At 40.5% G+C, this 21,203-nt stretch overlaps 1 protein-coding gene across 1 annotated transcript in view; it reads left to right on the top strand.

Annotated features, from left to right (window-relative positions):
- The first annotated feature begins 14,279 nt into the window (after window positions 1-14,279).
- The window catches only part of LOC130186340 (potassium/sodium hyperpolarization-activated cyclic nucleotide-gated channel 1), a 68,032-nt gene continuing 61,108 nt past the window's right edge, over window positions 14,280-21,203 (top strand). Inside the window, exon 1 of the mRNA XM_056403396.1 lies at window positions 14,280-14,886. Coding sequence (XP_056259371.1) covers window positions 14,531-14,886 — 356 coding nt within the window. The 5' untranslated portion in view covers window positions 14,280-14,530. The remainder of the gene's footprint in view (window positions 14,887-21,203) is intronic.

The raw sequence follows: 21,203 nt of genomic DNA, 5'->3' as shown, positions 1-21,203 counted from the left end.
AGGTAGTGTATAATCAGCTTGTATAAGCTCGAGGGCTGAGTGTTTCTGCCCACAGTTTTATGATTACTGTTTTGGTTTGCCAGAAACCAATATTTATAGTGTGACCTCTCGGTTAGGGGCTGGCAGCAACATCTCTAGAAGCAGCTTGGATTGATATTTTTCACAGTGCTGTATTCATTTGATCAGATACAGTACTGTGTTTGTTGCAGTCAGATATTTTGCTGCACACTGCAGTGGTGGAGGGTGATGCTACTCTACATCAGAAATACAGGAAAAGATAATTACTGACAATACAGTCAAGTTTGATAAATAATAACCACTTCAGCACTTTGGGAACCACCAGATAATCTCAGTAGGCCTTCTGCTGGAAGTAATGTGGCTTGCCAGATAATTGCAGAAGACTTAATCAATTAATGCTGACGATATCATATTATTTAAAATACTGTCTTCGCCAACATGTTTAATAGACTGTTATTGTGTTTTCTCTCCCTCTCTTTTCTCCAGATCACTTAAAAAGAGACACAAAGTTATGGTTCTCTCTTTTTTTTAAATTAAGGAATCAGATATAATCTTACATTAATTCTACCTGTATTACTGGATTACTCTAACACCTTAACAAGTCTGAATGAATAGAATAGAGTGAAAGAATAAATTCACATACTGTACAGAAATGAATATAAAGTCAACATTAAGGTCACCACACAGACACTGCTAAGCTTTAGGCTAAATCTGTATCTCTCTATTCAACATAGAAATTAATCTGATATTGATCTTTTCATCTATGTAGGAACTTTTCTTTCTTTTTTTTGCGCTATTTTCTCAGCAAAGCAACATCAAGAATCTCGCCTCAATATGTCTGTTAGCTCTGCACCCCTGTTTCCAGCAGCTCTCATGTCCTGCTGCCTGCTCCCCCAGCTGCATGCTGTTTCTTTATGAATCTGCTCATGTATATATATGTATGTGTATATATATATATATATATGAACTGCGACAACAGTCTAAGGTGGTGATACGAAGACATTATTCAGATCTAAGGAAGAATGTGGAGACTTAAAAACTGTCACTCTGCTGCACAACATGACAGACCAAAAAAGCTCAAGGCAGTAGCAAATTACACTCGGCTAATAAAGAGACATGTAACGGACTAGATAAATCCGCCCAGGCATTAAAATGCAGTAAAAACAAGATTAGGTCATTGAATATAACCTCCAGCCTGTTAAACCCTCGATATTTTAGGAGAAGAAGACAAGGAGGATAATAAAACAGTCACATCCTCCGGGGAAATAGGAGTTGCTGCAGACGAGACATAAGAGGAGTTTTGACACTTCAAGCTAACAGAGTCATGCTGAAGTGTTGTTGGTTAAATGTTGGGTCTACTGATGTCAAGCCTGATGAGCTAAGTGAGCCATTAGTGATAGATTCATTAGCTCGGAATCGAACAAGGGCACCTTGCCATTGTGGGCTTCTTAATTATTCATAAGGGAGAGCTCAAAGGACTTAAACCTGGATTTAAAGCTTTGTCCTGGGCCTCTTTTGGTGCTAATGAATATTAAAAGGATAGAGTTGCTGTGTAAACCAGTCATAATATGTCACCGTTAAAAGAAAATATCTGCATATTCATGTAGGCAAGCTAGGGTTAATGAGCATGATTGTTTTTTTCTCTGCAGCCCACGTCTTACTCAGGACTAAGCGTCTTGCTCAAAGGCACTTTGGTACAGTGGGGAAAAAGGAGAGGCAGTGATTCATGATTTTCAGTGGATGAAAGCTGCAACCTCGTGGCCCTCTAACCTCCACTGGGCCTCATTACAGAAAACTGTCTCCACAGAATTTATCTTCTAATCATCTTAAGCAAGTTATTAACAAATCAGATAAATCACCCGCCAAGACATGACATGTTTAATCAGGGGTGGCTGTTAAAGTGGACACGGCACACTTAAAAAAAAAAAACTTGATTCCCATTGGTCAATTAAACATTAAGGGATCGTGACAGCATGGCTGTGACCAGTGGGTTCTTATCTCACTTTCAGATCCTGGTAGAAAGAGAATGCAATGAATATTGCATCGTTTTAGGCTGCTGGCAATATAAACCAATGCAGATTCTGTATCACGTTAAACAGCAAATTAAAGACGTTTTAGCTGGAATAATTTGTACTCCTGCTAAACGATATTATCTGGAAGTTAATACTATAAATTTAATCATTGCTTTACAGCTAGAAAAGTAAATTGTTATGCAAGCAGACGGAGCACTTTCTGTATTAAGCATCTCAATGCACGCTGGTTTTCTCTTCAGCACCTGTGCCAGAAACGAAATGAAACTAAATTAATTCAAGTCATATTTCAATATAGAAGGCGGGCTGTGTGCCAGGTACAACATCTTGTTTACTCTACTCCTGATGGAGTTCATCATAAATACAAGGCAAGAAAGGTCACTTTTGCCAAGTGTCAAACCAGACGCTTTCAAGTCTGTGATTTGGTTTCCAGCGAAAATAGACAGGTTTAATTTGTAAAAACACACACACTAATGCTACGCTAACGTTGCTACACAGAGATTCAGACAAAAAGTGAGGGAGTGAGGGGGTAAAAATGTCCAACCATCACCCATGTTTTCAGTCCTGTTAATAATGTTATAAGTTATATGGTATGTTGATGCCTTGTTAATACAAAATAGAAGTGAGCCTGGAGCAGCATGCAGATAAACATAGAGTATATAATAAAACCCACCTGGGACTCTCAAATCAACAGCTCCTTCTCAAAGTTCGACTTTTCTGAGGCGATTCTTAATTACCCATGTTATCGTGTCTCCATCATGTTTCTGTCAGGAGCTGGCACCTTTACACATGGTTAACAGGCCGGTCTCACTCTGGACATTTTGACATGTCAGAGCAGGAAAAGCACAGGTGTAACTAACTGATGTGTCGCAGTAAGCCCTGCCAATCAGCCAGCTTGCACAACAGCAGGACCCCGGGACTGGCTCACACACCGGAACTAATGTTATTAGTCACTTCAGTGTTAACAAGTCAAAATGGCCACTGTGAGGAAGGTCTATAACTTGATCTTTACAGCAAAAATAATATTGTTACAGAATTATTTAATTGCAGAAACCGTCAGTGTTTGGAGGAATTCAGCCTCATTTTTGAATAAATCCAATAAGCTTTCTAAAAAAACATACTTTACATACTGAGCTTTTCATTTCCATGCTTTGGATTAAATAGTGGGAAGAATAAATTCTGCACCATTAGCAATTTAAAGGATGATTCAGTTTTCTTTTCTTTAATTTTGTCTATCTTAGTGCTGGAATTTTGAACCATTAAATATGATATTGTTCCCAGTAAGTAAGTAACCGACTGTTTCCTAAACCCATTGCCCAAACCGTGACTGTCCAGTGCAGCTTATTGTAGCAGCTATAACTGGACATGACAGGCAATATTTCTCAACATGCTGAGGTGGTCTGCATGGAGCTACAGAAAGAGGGATTATGTGAGGGTTGGTTTTTTTCTAGCCTTTCCAAAATCAGAGCTCCAACATAATGCAATGTGTACTGTATAATGCAATTGTTTGGCTATAGTTTACCACCCACAGTATTAATAGAGGACACAGTGAATATCATTAATTACCTGGGTTACATTAGTTTGGAGTAATATTAGCTACTCTGTCTGGCTTTTTATTGGATTTTGAGAACTACACTCCAGCCAGTTACCTGAGATAGTGTTACTTCTGCCAAACACATCAGTTAGTTCGCCTCCTAAAAGTCTTTCCCCTTGTAAAATTAAAAGAGAAAAACAAACTTAGGAAAGAGCTGTTTCTTCATTTACACGTATTCTACAAGGGTCATCAACAAGTGAAGATGCTGACTTTTTCTCTGAAAATGCAGCTTTAGCCTCAGCCTTTTAGCAAAATATGAACGCCATTGAGTGCATATTTCAGAAGCCTTTTACAGAGCTCTCGTTTTAATATGAGTCTGACATGGAGATATGGGGACAGGGTGGCATCGCTACGACAAAGTCCCAAAGGGAATAAACAAAGTCTGACAACCAGACAGGTTGTAAATCCTATAACTTAGCCATGTAATGATTTCTGACTGCTCATGTTCAGATTTCTTGCCACCACATTCACAGCTCTCAGAAGTTTACTTGGTGAATACAACGATGGCTAAAGCTATGAAAGTATGAAAGTCCCAAATTGTAATAAACCAGAGTTATCCTTTAAAAACTATGCAACATATGACCATGTATTACTGTATTCTAAAGAATAAAGCTGACAGTATATCTCATTTTCTCCCATGAAAAAAAATTAAAGCTATCAATTAATTTATCAAGCTTCAAAACCTTCATCATGGGACTTTCTTGTCACAAGTTGAGTGTCCCAGACAACACTGCGCCTGCTTACAAATCCTGATGTCTTCATGAGGATTTGCAGACCCTAAACATAATCATCTGATTGGTGGAGCTTGTTGGGGGCATCTCTGGGATTAAGCGCTCCCCGAGGGGCCGAATTCAAGACAAGAAAGTTCAGAGATTAAGAGACTCGCTCAATGTCAAATGACCCTGACTTTTCCTTGACACCTCTGAGCTGGACACATTCACTTTCATCACCTTAACGGCATTAAACTGAGGTTTGTGGCCTCCAGAGACATTTTTTTCTCTCTCAGTCGGAACAAAAGTGTACTGCATTGATTGAATTTTGAAATTGTAATCACACAAGGATATTCACCACGGTGCATGTATTTTTCAACCCTCTGTTTACTATTTTTGTATGTGAAATGTATAATCAAGCCTGCATGAACACTGTCAGTCTTTCAAGGTGAGGCCACCGTATGTGGTAATGGGTAAAGCTGCAGGGAGCCTCTTTCATTTGGGAGAATTAACCTTGCTGTGCCGCTGAGGCAGCAGACTAAAAACACCAGGAAGCCTTACCGCCATGACAGAACGGGAAAAATATGGGCTGAGTGATGGGTTAGGGTTTAGGGAGGACAGATGAAGAGGTACGAGGTAACAGGGGGATAAAAAGGTTTGGGAAAAAGGGAGGGTTAGTGTCACTTCTAAAATATGGGTTGAGAGGAATAGTCGACAGGGAGGCTCAGTGTTTGGACAGGAAGAAAGAGGGATAAGGCAGAGGATGGATGAGAGAAGAGGTGACGTCACAGGTTGCGTAGGTTTGCGCCGAGTTCTGTAGAGTAACCCTTCACTTCAATTCCCCAGCCTTGGACCACGAACACATCGTATCCTCTTACCCTAAAACGTTCAGAATTCATCTAAAGTAATTCCCTCCTCTTGTTCCCTGCCCCAAATGCAGACAGACACACACATACAAGCATGCACACACATAGACGCACACACTCGTCTGTCTGCAGCTGGCTGTGGTCTGCGCTGTCTGGGAGTTAGAGTACTTCAGATCACCATGGATTACTATGGGATTTTCCCAACAGCCTCTAAAATCTCTGGCTTTCAACGTTTAGGCGATTTGACTTTTTGGAGATATAATTAACATTTAGATTCCTCTCACACTCAGCCAGCTGTGACGTGGCCATTGTTTTCCTCTGGGGTTTCATCTTGCTCATTGCATTGCAGACATCTATACACGACACTTCTGACATGATAAGGTTTAAAATGGAACCACAGATTCAAGATAAATAGAGAACCATCATGGAGTTTGTACAGCTCAGTGTCCTCAAAACAGAGACAGCAGCCTCATCCACCTTGAGGTAAAATCACTACATGCGACAAGTGCCTCAGAGAGAAAAGACAGACACTCACACTATCTAACGCCCACACTGACTAACCCACACTAACACAGCAGATATTGGAAGTAATGATGCAGACGGAGAGGCAGCACTTAGACGTGACAGTCCCCATAATCTTGGTCTTATATCAATATTGTTTAAAGTAAAAGAAGATACTCCTTTAGCCCTAAACTACAAAGCGCTAGGTTTGGTAATAGAGAGAACAGAAAAGCTTTTTTTTTTCTCTTCCCTAATTGCGAGACGAAATTGGTTCCAAAGACTCAGAGAGGTGTAAAACACTCTGTCCTCTGAGGCACAAACACGAAAGTGTGATGGTACGAACCCAAGCAATTACTGATGCATTAGCAGGCGCACTCCGAAGACAGATCTGGTTTGAAATACAGCAGGTGGGTCAGTGCAGGCAATGCTTTAAAACTGTTTTGGAACATTGTAAAGGTGGAACGATGCGGTCTTGCTGATATCTTTGATGTGTAAGTCTAAATGACAGTTTCTATTCTTTTCAAAAGGTTATTTCCTAAGCGTCTTATTTCAGCTCAGCAGGTATCAGGGCATCAACCTGGCAACTGTCAAACCCTGTTCTAAAATCAGTTCAGTTTCCTGTAGTGCTGTGAACATTTGGAGCAGAAACGATGATGGGATGTGAAGATGGTGAGAGCAAACTCAGAAGAGGGAAGGGCAGTCCAACAAATCACCATTGCTGAGCACACACAGAATCTTCATAAGATTCTACTTCGGCTTTCATTACGATGAGATTGAGATAAAATGGCAGTCAGAAAAAAAACATTGCAACTTTCTTTCAACCTTCTCTATCTAGGGTTTACTTCATTATTCAAGCACTGGGGTTGAACCCGCAGGTAGACGGCTAAGCCTACACATCCCTGTGTGCACACACACACACGTGCATACTGATAAATACTTTGCTCAGCAAGCCTGGGACGGCTCACTCCTCCATGACTGTTCTGAAAGACGCCACCCATCAAGGGATCAACGGACGTCAGTAAATCCATTACTAAAAATACTTGCCAATCCTTTGGGATTACTACGCTTAGCAAGTGGACACTGTGTATGCCACAAATCTGGAATTAGGCAGTGAAAGGCTGTCAATGGTGCATCAACACCTGATCCACTGTCTAGGCATATGTGTTCACAAGGCAAAGGTGGCTATAACTGTGTCACTTCAAATGACCTGCAACCATATGTTCCATCCTTTTGTCAACTTTCTTGCCAATTAAAACCAGTTGAATTTCATGATGTATATAAATGCATGAAAGCATTGCCCATTCTTGTGCTACTGAATAGAAGTGTTGTAAGAGCTCAGCAAAATGCACATGTGTGGAGAGAAAATCCATTATAAAAGTAATAACATACACACACTGTTTATTGAAAATTCAACATGTAATAAAAGGTTGCAGTGTTTGCATTTTTGCCAGAGGACTTCGGGGCACAAGCTCAGAGGAGAGAGGCTGATTCTGTGCTGATCTGTGAATGTGCATATTGTACTGTAAACAGAAAGAGCAGTTACTGTACTTGTTCTTTTGGGAACATGCTACAGTGTTTTTCATTGGATCACATGTTCTTCTGTCATTAACAACGGTCACTGTAGTGTGAGGTACTTTGTAGGTCGTTTCATGAACTAGAGCAATTAAGGGATAAAACATGTCCTTTAAGAAAACCTCTAAAATAATTCACATGTAACAGCCGACAATGATCCGACCTGACCTTCCAGCTCATCAGGATCAGGTGTTGGGTCACTCTGTTGTCTAATGGAGCTGGGTTGCATCCAGGTTAGGCAGGCTGCCCAGTGCAGTGCAAGATAATTGGGGCTGTTTCTCAGTTCTATACTACATGATACTAATAATACCAAAGTGCTGTGAACAAATTTTCATGGTAAATTGTTTTGGAACAAGAAAACAGAAGGTGAATTTGCACATTAATTAACCTGCAGCCTTATCATATCACTGCCAATCAAATCTCACAAAGAGAAAGAAAAGGATTTTTTTCCTATTTACCTAATTATTTTCATTGAATCTATGTTATTTTTTTGCATTTGTGAGCATCTACTTCATTTCCTCCATGCATTGACACTCTGGGACAACAGCTTCTTTCACCTCCCAATGTTTTTCAGAAGAATTTATTTAATTTTTTTTCCTGTGCTTAATGCACCACATAGCCTACCTCAAAACCAGGTAGAATTAGCCTGTAGTGTGGAATTGGGGGAACACCACACCTACCATCAATTCATTATAACCATATGAATTCACCAGAGCTCATGCTGTGTTCATATTACATCAGAGTCACTGTAAATTCTAGTTACCAGTTTCTGACTTTCACAGTAAACTGCACTTATGTCAATATGAAAGCCTCGATTATGACAGAGAGACTTCTTCTGAAGGCTGCGATACATCCAACTTAGAGCTTGATAATATGTGAATTGCTAAAAGAACAAGTAAACACAGATGCCTCACATGAGCCAAGGTCTCTTCTTCACTGTAGTTAAAGCCCAAATTAATGGATATACAGTGATGCAATATTGTCATTCATCTTAACCCAACTTTGCAATCATACATATGTAGCTGTCCTGAGACGTTCAGTGACATGAACACTTGTAATATGTAAACAAGGGAGTTTTCTCACCTCTGCCATCCTTCCCCATATAACATAAATGCTGCATTAAATCCTGCACTAAGTAAGAGTTCAACAACAGTGTTTAAATTCAAGTCAGACGCCGTGGATTCATTTCTAATCGATTAGTTGATCAACAGAAAATTTACTTAGCAGCAATTATGATAATATATAAATAATTTGAGAAACTTTCGAGGCAAAATCCGCTTGTTCCTGCATCTCACATCCGCATTTTTTCTGGTTGTCTATGACAGGAAACTGAATATCTTTGGGTTCTAGACTGTTGGTGGGAATAAACAATACATTTAAATATGTCAGTGAACAACATTCCCCATGCACAGCCAATATTAATGATCAGGTGCAGGTTGGTCGCAGGAACAACTTAAGTTAAAATCAAAATTAACCACCGCAAAATGTTGGAAAATGTTTGCCTTTTAAAACATGTTTACTCCATAGCCTCTGTGATGTCACCCACAGATTTCTGAAGAGCGGTTTTGAAGCTCAGAGAGAGCTGCTCTGCCGCCATATTGGCAGTGCCTGACTCCAGGCTAATCCAAAGATGGGCAAAGAGGTTGGGGTTGTGTGGAGCAGAGACTTCGGTGCATGCTGGTTTGTGGCAAGCATACGCTCACCCACCTGTCACTCAACGCGGCACACCCTCAATTATGCTAAACTTTAAGCCTTAATAAAATTTAAACAGGTGATTTATAAAAGAATTCACCTCCCCTGTACGGTTGTCATTAAGGGGGAAATTAGCTGATAAGACCAAAACCGTTTTTTGCATGAGGCTGTAAACCTGTTTATTTCTGCTGTAAAGTTGGGCATTTTAAAATGGGAGTCTATGGGGTTCGACTCACTGTTGGAGCCAGCCTCAGGTGGCCATTCAAAGAAGTGCAGTTTTTAGCACTTCAGTGTTGGCTTCATTTTGAGTTTTTTCATTTTGAACACTTGTCAAATGACAAAGAGAAGACCATGATAATTGGTCATGTGACACATGCATTTGAATTTGTGAATGATCTTGTAAATCAACGTAGGGAACCTGAAGAAGTCACAGGTGAAACACGGTGTTCGCTCTTAATAAAAGTGAAAAGTGAAGTAAAAGTGAAGTAAAAGTGAAGTCATCTCAGTGTGCGGAGGTTAATTTTGATTTTAATCTTAATGTTTTCTCTGTGAAATGTAATTATATTTGTTCTGTTTTTTGTTTTTCTTAATATTTTCAGACATTTTATAGACCAAAAGGATTATTCAATTAATTGAGTAAATAATTACCAGATAAATCAATAATGAGAATAACTACTAGCTGCAGCCCTGAATACACCTACTGAATACCTTTGTGTGTGGGTGAGGCACCGGTCACCCTTCAGCCATTTTCCTATGAAACTCCAGCCACTGACAGGATTGTGTTAGAAAAGGGGACACAAAATCTCTCTCTTCTGTGTCATTGATAAGCAGCAGAATTCATGGATATGAGCTTAAAGGTTAAGTGCAGCTGCAGCCGAGTAACTGATAATCTGTGGAGGTTAAACAAGAGCTCAGCTGTGTGGATCTAATTATGATATGGTAATGCCAACTGTCACATTAACCCCACTAACATGTAACTGGGTTACTTATTTGATTGAAGCATTAAGTCCCACCTCACCATCCCGTTACAACATAACAGTACACGATGTTTAGGAAATGAGATGCTGTTCTATTCTAATTTTCAATTTAATAAAATATTTCATTGTGTTTTTATGTCGTGACAATGAACTCGTAGGGATTCCTCTAGAAGTGCATAGCTCACTGCTAAAGAAGAACAACAATGGGACGACGAGTTTCTGTATGTTCCATTATTTGGGGGCTCGCTGTGATGTTTACAAACATATACATCATGATTTTATGATAATCATCTTCTCGACTGAGCTTCCTAATGCTCTCATTTGTTTTTACCAGTCAGTTTGCTGATTAAGTCAACCTTGGCCTCAGCTGGTCCCCATCCAATGCCTCAGCCTCATCCCTGAGGTCCATGATACCCTGATAGTCTCAGCTGGAGACGGACCAAAGCTCGCAATCCTATTACAACACTACCATCTTCCCAGCCCCAATCACGGTTTAATTAAAGTAGTCAGTCATGGGACGAGAGTCCAAAGAGGACAAGTGAATTAGTAGACATGTCTGGCCCAGGAGGTGGAAGATTTGTATTTTTAATTTGTGTCGGTTATTGAGCTTGGTCTCTCCGATGTTTCGTTGACACTAAAATAGGTGATTTACAAGAGAAGAAATGTTTACTTACAAAATTTACTCTGCGATGGGTACTGGTAACACTTCTGATGCAATGGATACAGTAACAGAACAGATGAGAAAAAATAATAAAAAATAACAAAAAGCCTTTTTTCCCATTTTGCTGTCACTTTAAGATTTATTCTAAATGCTGCCTCCATATGTTGTGACCAGAAACAAAGCCTCTCGGATGGATAAACTGGCTATACATTGAATGACTTGCAGAAAATGAAAAGGGGCCAAGGGGGGCATTGTAACACAATGCTGCCATCCTGTAGCAAGCTGATTCTATTTGTGGCATAAGCAATGGCTGGCAGTGCGGGGCTTTGTAATGTTTCATGTCCAGATGAGGTATTGACTGTAAGCAGAGATGACTGGATGTAATCTTAGAGACACAATGCAATATCAGCAGGGCCAATGAGACCATCAGGAGAATCAGGAACACAGTTTATCGTGCAGGAAGCAGGATATTTGGCCCAACATTTTCTGGATATTCTGTATTATACTATAAGGCAGGATTAAGTCCCGCTGGAATCAGCTTAAACATGATGCAACATACAGTATATTGAACTATTTAATCTAAATTTACAAAATGTATAAAAGGTCAGAGGTCTCAGTTCTGGCATCTCCATCATTTTCTGCAATTTTCACAATAAGTTTGATGAAAAAATGTGTATAGAAAATTAATATTATAATAGTTCAGCCGTCTTGTTTTTGACATTTTTCCCACTCACTCTTTCCTGAACCTGCTACTGCTACATTGGAGGAGTTATCAGATGCATGACAACCCTTGGGAGCAGTGATGAGAATTGGCCGAACCAAAATAAATGTTTACCCCACATGAATCTATCTCCTTCTGTGATGTCCGTTCTCTACCCAGTAAATTTATTCTTGTTGTTATTTATTCCCTGACATGTGAATGGGCCATCTGGGATTTGCACTTTGTTCAATATCAGTATTACTTTAAGCCATAAATCTTATGCAACATTTTTTTCCCCCTCTCTCTCTCTCTCTCAGTACCCCTCCCTGCCCCATTAACTGTGTAACTGAAGTTACACAAGCGTTGTGTAGGGGAAACAGTTGGCATGCCAACTAATCCAACCCCCAACACAAACCCAGCTATGAGAAAAACGTATAAAAAAAAATCAAGGGATGTCTGTTTCAATTATGGTAACATTTGGATCATTACATAATAATCCACTACCAAACATGCAAAATATCTAAGCTAATGTCCTCTCTAGTTATGTACACAGCCAGCTGCAGTTTTGTGTGGCCATGAAAAGACTGAGTGCATGGGTTCAGTGTAATGCCACATTGTGGAAAGTGTTGCAGCCTTACTGACTGGTGCTCTCTTACTCAAGCATTAGAAGTAGTTCTAGGAAGTATTTCTGATTTTTTTTTCAGAGACCTCATAAAAGCCTGCTCTAAAAGGCACAACAAAATATAAAAACAAATAAAAGTCTAAAAAAAAAAATAAAGTCTTACAAAAAGTATCTGTCTAACTACAGCAGTGGTGGCGGGTAAAACACCTCAATAGATACTTACTCAAGTACAATTCAAAGTCCTGCATTTAAAATCTTACTCAAGTAAAAGCATCATCAGAAAAATTGACTTTAAATGTTATAAATAAAATTACTTATTATGCAGAATGACTGTTGCATTATTATAATCTTTATCACTAGATCATTAAACCTGTGTGTAAGCAGCAGTTTGCTATTTCAGGTTATCATGGTGAAGCTAATTTTAACTAATTGGGTTCATCATATTTTATTAAGTGATTATAAAATCTTAATCCGATAACTAATCTTGTAACTATATTTAAATTAATGTAGTGATACTTAATAATTATTCATTATAATTATGTATGTATGTATGTATGTATGTATATATACATGCATACATGCCTGATGTGATGTCTGTGCTCCATGTCCAGAGCAGATGGGTTTGTGTTGCATGTGGCACTGCAGTGATGCCATCATGGAGCAAACATAAGCTGGGTTATTCCTGTAGACAAACAGGACTGTGAGCTTCTCTTCATCCACTGTTCTAAGCCATTTATTATGGACTGCAACTAATGATTATTTTCATTATTAAATGTTATTTTGATTCATCGATTCATTGTTTGGGGTTAGGGTTGTTGTTGTTTGTCTACAAAATGTTAGAAAAAAGGGAAAAATTCCCATCATCACAACCAACATCCAATGATATCAAATTACTAAGACAAAAGTAAATAAAACCCCAAAGATATTGACTTTACAATGATGCTATGTGAGACTCTGTGCACCACTGCTTCCTTCATGATCAACTGGACATGACTCTCCTCACTTTCACTCAGTTTGTGGACTGCACCATCAGAGGGGTCTGGACCTGCTGCTAATGTTAAAGAGGCCTGGAGATTCCACCTTGCACATTACTTTTTGTACATTTGCAATTGTACATTTTTCACTTACTGTGTATTTATTACTATAGTTTATAGTCGTTTTTATTTGTTTACTTCCTCTTTCCTAACTGTTTGCTGAGCAACTTTAACAAAGCAATGTCCCTGCAGGGATCATTAAGGTTTTACTGATTCTGATTCGCATTCTGAGAGAGCGAAAAACAGCCAATCCTCATGTTGGAGAAGCTGGAACTATCAGGAATGACAAAATGAGGACATTGCAGTACAGTTTTACAGCAATACTGCACTACCCTAAGTTCTTGGGAAAGGCTTAAAAGTCTCACTGATATTATTCATAGTGGTGTTAAGTTGTTGAAGTCATAATCGCCAAGCCACCACTCAACAGTTTGTTTTTCACCATCCTCCAGCTGTCTCCATTCTCCATAATAATTGTCCTTCTCCATCACTTCACTCCTCTATTTTTTTTATACCAATTGCCAAATTCATCTCCTTTTAGATTTTCTTTAATCTTGTTCTGTGCCCCCCCCCCCCCCCTCTTTTTTTCAGTAGCTTATCATTTTATTTATTTGGACTGGTGCCCCAAATAAAACATGGTTCTCAAAATAACTATGAACCCCAGAATTTAATTATAAATGTCTGGTCAATCATCTTTGGAGCTGGTCATCCCAGTTTACAGAATATATCATAATGCATTCTGCAGATATAACCAAACTAACTGGTTTAAAATACACCAAGCAGATTTTATTTTGAAGCATATTATGTACTTGCAATACATGCAAAAGAGGGGGCTGTTTGAATAAGAGACAATGCAAACAAGTGCTTCCAGCTTGTGACTATAGACAGAACAGTGGAGCCAGTGCAGTCACACTCTAAATGTTGGATCAATATCTGCGACACCTTAAAAAGGCGTGATATCCACAAGATGTTCACCTAGTTCTCTCCTATGACCAGATCACACCGACATCACAATCTGTTGTCTTCTATTGCCACTGCTTGGTAGGAAGCAAACCTGCTGCCAGCCGAACCACAGGAAGCGCACACGCTGTTTCAAATGATTTCAAAAAATAAAATAAACATGTCTTCATTAACTTCATGACATTACATTCGCTCTGCTCCTACGATTTTGGCTCCCTCCTGTCATGTGTGGAGCTGATGGGGAGAGAGGAGACGGAGGGGGGCTATCATGAGCCACATTATGTAAATAAGGTGCAGGAGCATGTGCCAGTTAAACCGCAGTGCCGTGCGAAGTGAGACTAGGCAGAGGCTTTGGACGGTAGAAGCCGGGGCCGTCGGTAGATGGCGGTAACCCAAGAAACCTGATCCACCGGGCTCTCGGGCACTCTGTCTCAGTTTGCAGCACTCGCATTGAAGGCAGAGGAGCTGAACAGTTTGAAGGACATCAAAAGAAACAGGAGAGCTCACGGCGGGTCCTCTCGAGTTTTGCGCGCAGCCCTCCCGAGCAGGAGCCGGAACGCTTTGTCATAAAGAAAAACGGGAAAACTAAAAACACCATGGAAGACAAATCTAATTCGTTCTCCAGCAACAAGGAGGAGAAGGCGGATGGGAATAATGTTTTTCAGAGGCAAGACTCGATACAGAAAAATAACACGGGGAGCCAGAATATGAAGGACCATGGCAACTCAGTGGGCTTCAAGGGGGAGCGGGAAGAGGCCATGGTCGGTTTTGACGATCTAGAGGGGGCGTCCAGGCAACATGGTTTTATGCAGAGGCAATTTGGGGCCATGATGCAGCCCGGAGTCAATAAGTTCTCCTTGCGTATGTTCGGCAGTCAGAAAGCCGTGGAGAAAGAGCAAGAGAGGGTTCAAACGGCCGGATACTGGATTATTCATCCATATAGCGATTTTAGGTAAGGGCTGGAAAAAGACACCTGCTCACCCTCCCTCCTCCCTCTTTTTTTTATCCACCCCTCCCGTCACCCTAGGGTCTGCAAGCTATATACACTTTCACACATAACGCTCTGTCATCGGCACACGCACAGCCTGCCCCAAAGCGCATACGCTAATCTACCTCTCTATTTAGGCAATCAGGCTTCCGCTGGCTGAGGGCTTCGCTGTCAAAATGTGCTCAGTGAGCGTGTGTGTCTGTCTGTGTGTGAGTGAGTGTGTGTGTGTGTGTATGTGCGTTTCATTGCGGCATTTTTATTATAATAGAGAGGGGCGCATTATAAGGCTACAAAGGTGTATCAGTGAAATGTCCTTGGAAAAGGGTGGTGAATGTCATGATTTGAAAACGCGCACAAACGCAGCCTTTCCGATTTGTTCCACAGCAACAACACAGCGTTAGGTCCACATTGCGACAATATTCCGCTGGTGTAGGGGCGACAGTACCTGGACACAACGTGACAATGCCAATGCACCATCACAGGTTGTAAACATTTCATGGTAGGGGGAGGTGAGACGGCGGGCCTGTGCAAAAAGAAAAAAAAAAAAAAAAAAAAGCGCACAGAATGCGGTAAAAATATCGTGCAGGGGAACGATTAGAGGGAAAATGGCCGTTGTTTTGAATTAATTAGTTAAAACTGATCTTAGAATCTGATCCTGGAGTTGCAAACATCTGACAGCGCTGATGTATGAGTGATGTGTTTTTGCTGCTGCCCTGCTGAGGAAATGTGATGGAATGTGTTTGTCTGAAAGGAGCTGCAGGAGGATCATGCCACACTTCCCTCCCCTGGCATCCCCTAAATGCCACACTCACATGATTATTGGTATTGCTGTTTTTTCATTGGCTTGTCATTCTTTTAACTGAAAAGCCTACAGTCCGCTGTCCTATAGAGACAGCCTGTTAAAGTGAAAACTACATATTCAAACTGACGACGCAGCGACTCCCCATATCATCACACATTACAGAGTCACAGATGAGCCCCGTCAGTATGAGCTGCCTCTAACATCTCCAACACACTGCGTTCAAATGGTAAACAAATGAGATCAGGTTCAGGCAGGACTGGTTCTCCACAAGCTGCGTGTTTACAGTTCACCACTTCACCAATTAAGCATCTCATCTGGCCCAGGCTCTGCACCAGTGTCCCCTGGCACAGCTTGATGGTGACAATCATCCCCGTTTTCCGCTGTAGCATGTAACGTGCCAGGGCACGTTGTTTCCTCTGCCTTTAACACAGTGCTGTCCATGGTCCTGAACTCAGAGCAGGCCTGAGTATGCAGCACTCCTTTTACAGACTTCTGCTGCTGCTGATTCAGAGCTGCTGGAGTCTGCAAACGGAATTCAAACCCAAGGAATCCGTGCACTAAAAGTTGCAATTACTCTTTCACTAGTCTTTATGGCTGTGTAGCCTTGCTTTGTTCGAACTCACACAAAAGTAGAGTGTACTGATAGAGTTTAGTATAACAGTGAGATACAACACAATGTGCATATAATAGCTCTAAACTATGAGGCATTGTTTTTGTCCCCTGCACTTTCCATATAAGAATAAAGCTAACTAGGATATCCTGAACTCACCCACACAAAGACACAGACATATGCACATGCCCATGTGCGCACACAGATGTACAATGATGGTGGGCAAGGATTAGTAGCACAACACAACAGTCAATGAGCTTAGCAGTCTCTGAAAACAATTATGTAAGGAGATTGACCCTTCTAAAAGACGGCCAAAGGCTAGGACCTGAACAATTCAGTGATATGTGTACCTTTTTTCACATTATCAATTATTGTTTTAATTAATTGCCTCAGCCAAGGAGGTTATGTTTTCAATAGTGTTTGTTTATTTGTCAGCAGGATTACGCAAAAAGTAATGAACCGATTTGCACTGAACTCCGAGGAGGGATGGGGCATGGTCTGGGGAAGAACCCATTAAATTTTAGGACAGATCTGGATCATTTAATATGAATTTGAATTTTTGCCTGTGAAGTCTGGTGTATGTTGTTTGGCCTTGGTCGAGGTCTGAGCTCTCTGAGTGCCCCACTAGTTAGTTGTCTTGTGTAATAGGCTGTGTTTGTGTTTCTGTATGCTTTTTTTTTTAGGGCAAAGGGAAATTTAGGGCAAAAGGGCTGGAAAGGTAGTACACATATTTACAGCACAGTGTGTTTTAGAACATATTATGTCAAATAAAAGGCAGATTGGAGCATCAATGGGGTTTTTGCAATTTAATGTCTGCTCAAGCAGATTGACTATTATTTCTGCTGTATTAGAAAATAACTAACTCAGGTAGGTGAAGGCATCCTAAGGCTCCTTTCTAATGACATTTTGACAAGAGGTTCTCGTCCTCTAGCTGGAGTAGAGACACAACCCTTCCATGCTGGTGAGATAGCATCCTGGCTTCAAAGCGGTACTGTGAGGTTATATCCCAGTGCTTCAAGCTATCTATCATGCTGGTGCATAAATGATGGAGGTGCAAGGATACACTTTGCTTGGCAGGTCTCCTTGTACAGGAGCTTAAAAGCTAATCTGTTTCTCTACTGTGGGGCTTGACTTAACAACTTAATTGTTTTTGTTTGTTCGGTTTTTTTTTGTTTTTTTTCCAGGAGCGTGTATCACTAAAACACATAATTATATTAAAAATGTATTGTCCCGTATTCGTTTGGCAGAACATTATATGACCCAAAGAAGAAAACAAAAATACACTGTATGGTCTTTTACTGAAAAGTCTTACGCAAGTACAGTCCATGAATGACACCACTATTCACACGGGCTTTATATTGCTTTGTGGGAGTGTTTGAAACTCAATATCCAACATATTCTTTGTACACAGTGGCTGCTTAAAGATTAATGGCAGGTTAGTAATATTCATTATTCATGGATTTTTTGAGAGGCCTCATGCAAGGCCTCATACACCTCTGGTTATGCTAAGGAGAGGCCTTTGTCGTAGTCTAAAAGACTCTCAGTGATGTTTTCTTTCAGAGTCAGTTTTAAAGAGGGTGTCTCTAAAGACAGGACACATGGGTTTGTTGTAGCCATTACAAAGTCACATCTGGTCACAGGTAAATTTGCCATTGGTGCCTGAAGTTTATTGTGCAGAGAACTATGGGTAACTGGCATTCTCTGGCAATAACACTACTTTACTATTCCTACAAGAACTTATTCTATTTTAATATTTAAGGATGGAGAACAGCTCGTTTAGAGCATTTCTGCCAATAAAAGCAAATGTATTGCTCTCCAGATCTACAGGGAATAATGTGGGATATGGATATAGATAGTTCGGTCAACTATCTGTACCCATAGGTTGTGTTTTATTAACTTCGTCACCTATATATAAATTATACTTTATCTGAAGTCCATAGTTTTCTCACTGTATATGTATACTCCATGCAACACGTGACCTCTTGTGGCACAGTATACCCATTACATTGCAGATTGGATAGGATCGGTGCTGAGTAAGATCATGTGGGGTTCCCTCTGTTGCTTGGCAGGGGTGGTCTGGCATTGATTATGATGGAGCACTTGTTCAAGGGAGGAAACCTACAAGAAGAATATGAGCTGGCTTGATTTGGAGCAGGATTGTTCCAATAATGATTCATCTGCCTCAACTCAAGCTGACTCTGTCAACTTAAAGAGCTGAATTGTGTGGCTTTTTGGTTGATTTTGTTGTCTGAAAATTTTTTCCTATGATGTATTGGTTGAACATACGCTCATTTTTTGTCAGTTCCTACAGGGCGTATATATCAGAGAAACCAGTGCTGTCTCTGCAGTGATACTGCAGAGCCTACAGTGCTTGGGAACAGCGATCACATCTTCCACTTTACACAATCAGAACAGCAGCTTGTATTTACAAATTGAAGCAAGGCTCGGGATAAAAAATGGCTAGCAGAATGCAGAGGTCATCTTAAAGTGAAAGAATAGCTGGGACAGGACCTGAGGGCACAAATGAGCTGCGTGAACCGGAGCAGCAGGTGAATGTAGAGTACTGTAGGTATGCTGCAGGATTCTGAAGCAGGGATCAAACTGGGGACTGAATGTGGAGTTGGTGTTGGGAGCTGCACTTACAGTTGGGTGCACCGCTCTCGCTTACTGGTTTAACTGGGACTGGGTGCATTCTGAGAACTGGAGCACTGGAGCAAGACTCTGATACAATGATGTAGCAAGAGCTGGATACAGTGTTAGAGCTGCAGTGACACGCTTTTGACTTGCAGTTGCCTTAGATTTGCCGAACAATGAGAATTGTCACTGGACATTCAAGCATCTGAACTGCTCTTCATGTTCTTAGGAATTTCATATATTCTTTAAGTCTGTGCACAACTTCTAACTAGTGCAGAATAGTTTGAGGTCTGTTGCCTTATGATTTCTAATTCAAGAGGAGAACCATTATGTTTTATTCATTAAATAAGTGGGTGTCTTAGAGGCCATGTACAGTATAAATACCACCTACATGGGTCAAGAGAGAAATACAAATATGTTAGAGATGTGGGCACTCCGTGGGCTCTCATTTTTAATAATAATTAATGTGGAAAACATCCACCATTTCCATTACTTGAAACATAGCAATCTAACAGAAGCTGATATCTGTTATTATTGTAAATGTCATTTGTACATAGTTTTGAATATAAAACAAAAATGTATAGTTTTGATCAAAGCAGTACTTCTTCACATTCTATTTCATAAATTACTTTATTTCAGATCATCCACTTTCACTTTTTTTGAGGTCTTGTTTTTTTAAGTGTTTTTTTTTTTACGTTTCTCTTTTTTCAACCACTGACTAATTAAGCTATCTTAAGTAATTTGTGTTTTCTACAAATTAAAGGGTCCCTAAAAGTATCTTGATAATCACGGTTTCATCTTTACATTTGTTCGTGTTTCCTTCAAATATGAATAGTTCTCTTGTTGTGAAGCAGTTGAACATTTAATTGATGATTTATAGCAAATGTCTTCACTGCATCCTCTTATTAAACATTTAAATATAAATAACAAAAAGAATAACTCATGCCACACGCACATACTGTTTGCATATTATGTTAGGATGTTGGCTGAAGGGGCATTTGACGACAGTGCCGTATATTCTAAATGGTAGCTATGATTTCGGGTGCATGGTGTATTTGTAGCTAACGAAAACTCAAATGGAAGGAAAACCTGCAGTCTTGGTCCTCATGCTCATTGAAATTGTTTGCTGCTATCATGCAGACTTGAGGGGAATGAAGAGCACCAAAAAACCCCAAAATGCATCATGTTCTCTCCTCCGATGTCCCACTCAACGTGTTAAGTCAAGGCTCTCCTTATGGAGCGTCCACTCCACAGGCCCAAGTTCAATGCCTGCTGGTGTAAAAATACCTGTGGTGGATATTATGAACCACCTAGAAGACCGCTGTTTAGTTGAAGTGAAGACAATTATCGGACACATGATCCGTGGATATTTATAAAGCCAAGGCCCCTGCTTAATTTATTCAAACAGATCCATTACTGGGCGGCCAGTATGCCAGCCAGACAGGCAGCCTGCCAACCAGTCAACCAGTCCATTTCCATCTTCAACAACGGCAAAGGACGGGCGGCAAGACAGAGCAGATGCAGGCAGTCAGGCATCAGTAGGGATGGCGTCAGTGGAGAGTTTTTAGCATGAGATAGGATTCCTGAAAGCATCTATTTTCATTCATGGCTGCTCGGCCTTTATGGAGGCCCAGGACACTTTGTTAAAAGAGCAGGGTGCTGATGAATCACTTCTGGCTCTGTTCAACACAAAACAGAGGGCAGGGACATTAACACAGTCAGGGGGGATAAGAGGGTCTCATGCTAACAGGGCCCTGCACACATACAGTAAGTGCTTGATGTGTTTGAGTCATAGTGAACTTTTGGCGCTGACTGTCAAAAGGCTAATAAGAGTTTTCGTATCAACAGTAACAAGCACCATGAGTATGTACCTCAGTTACTGGCAGGATCGGTCAGTTGGTTTCATTGGAACAAATAATGAATGGAACGGTGTAAAAGTTTGTACAGACATTCATCTTCCCCAAGGGATGCATCCTACTGATACATCCTACTGGACTGTAATAACTTCAGTGATTCCTGACTTCTCAACCAGCGCCATTATTAGGTCAAACTTTCACTGGGTTTCTGACCAAATACCTGCTGCTGTAGTCTTTGTATATTCTTTATTTGCTTTTATTTTGTTGCTTTTGATGCTTTCTAGCCTCACTATAGCCTCTATAGCCTCTGTAGCCTCACACAAAACATGGAGGATTTTGATGAAAAACATTCTCTGGAACTGTGGCAAGGTCCATTTTT

This window comes from Seriola aureovittata, chromosome 18, assembly GCF_021018895.1.
Source record: "Seriola aureovittata isolate HTS-2021-v1 ecotype China chromosome 18, ASM2101889v1, whole genome shotgun sequence".
Taxonomy (NCBI): domain Eukaryota; kingdom Metazoa; phylum Chordata; class Actinopteri; order Carangiformes; family Carangidae; genus Seriola; species Seriola aureovittata.
This window is presented reverse-complemented; position numbering and strand designations above follow the sequence as displayed.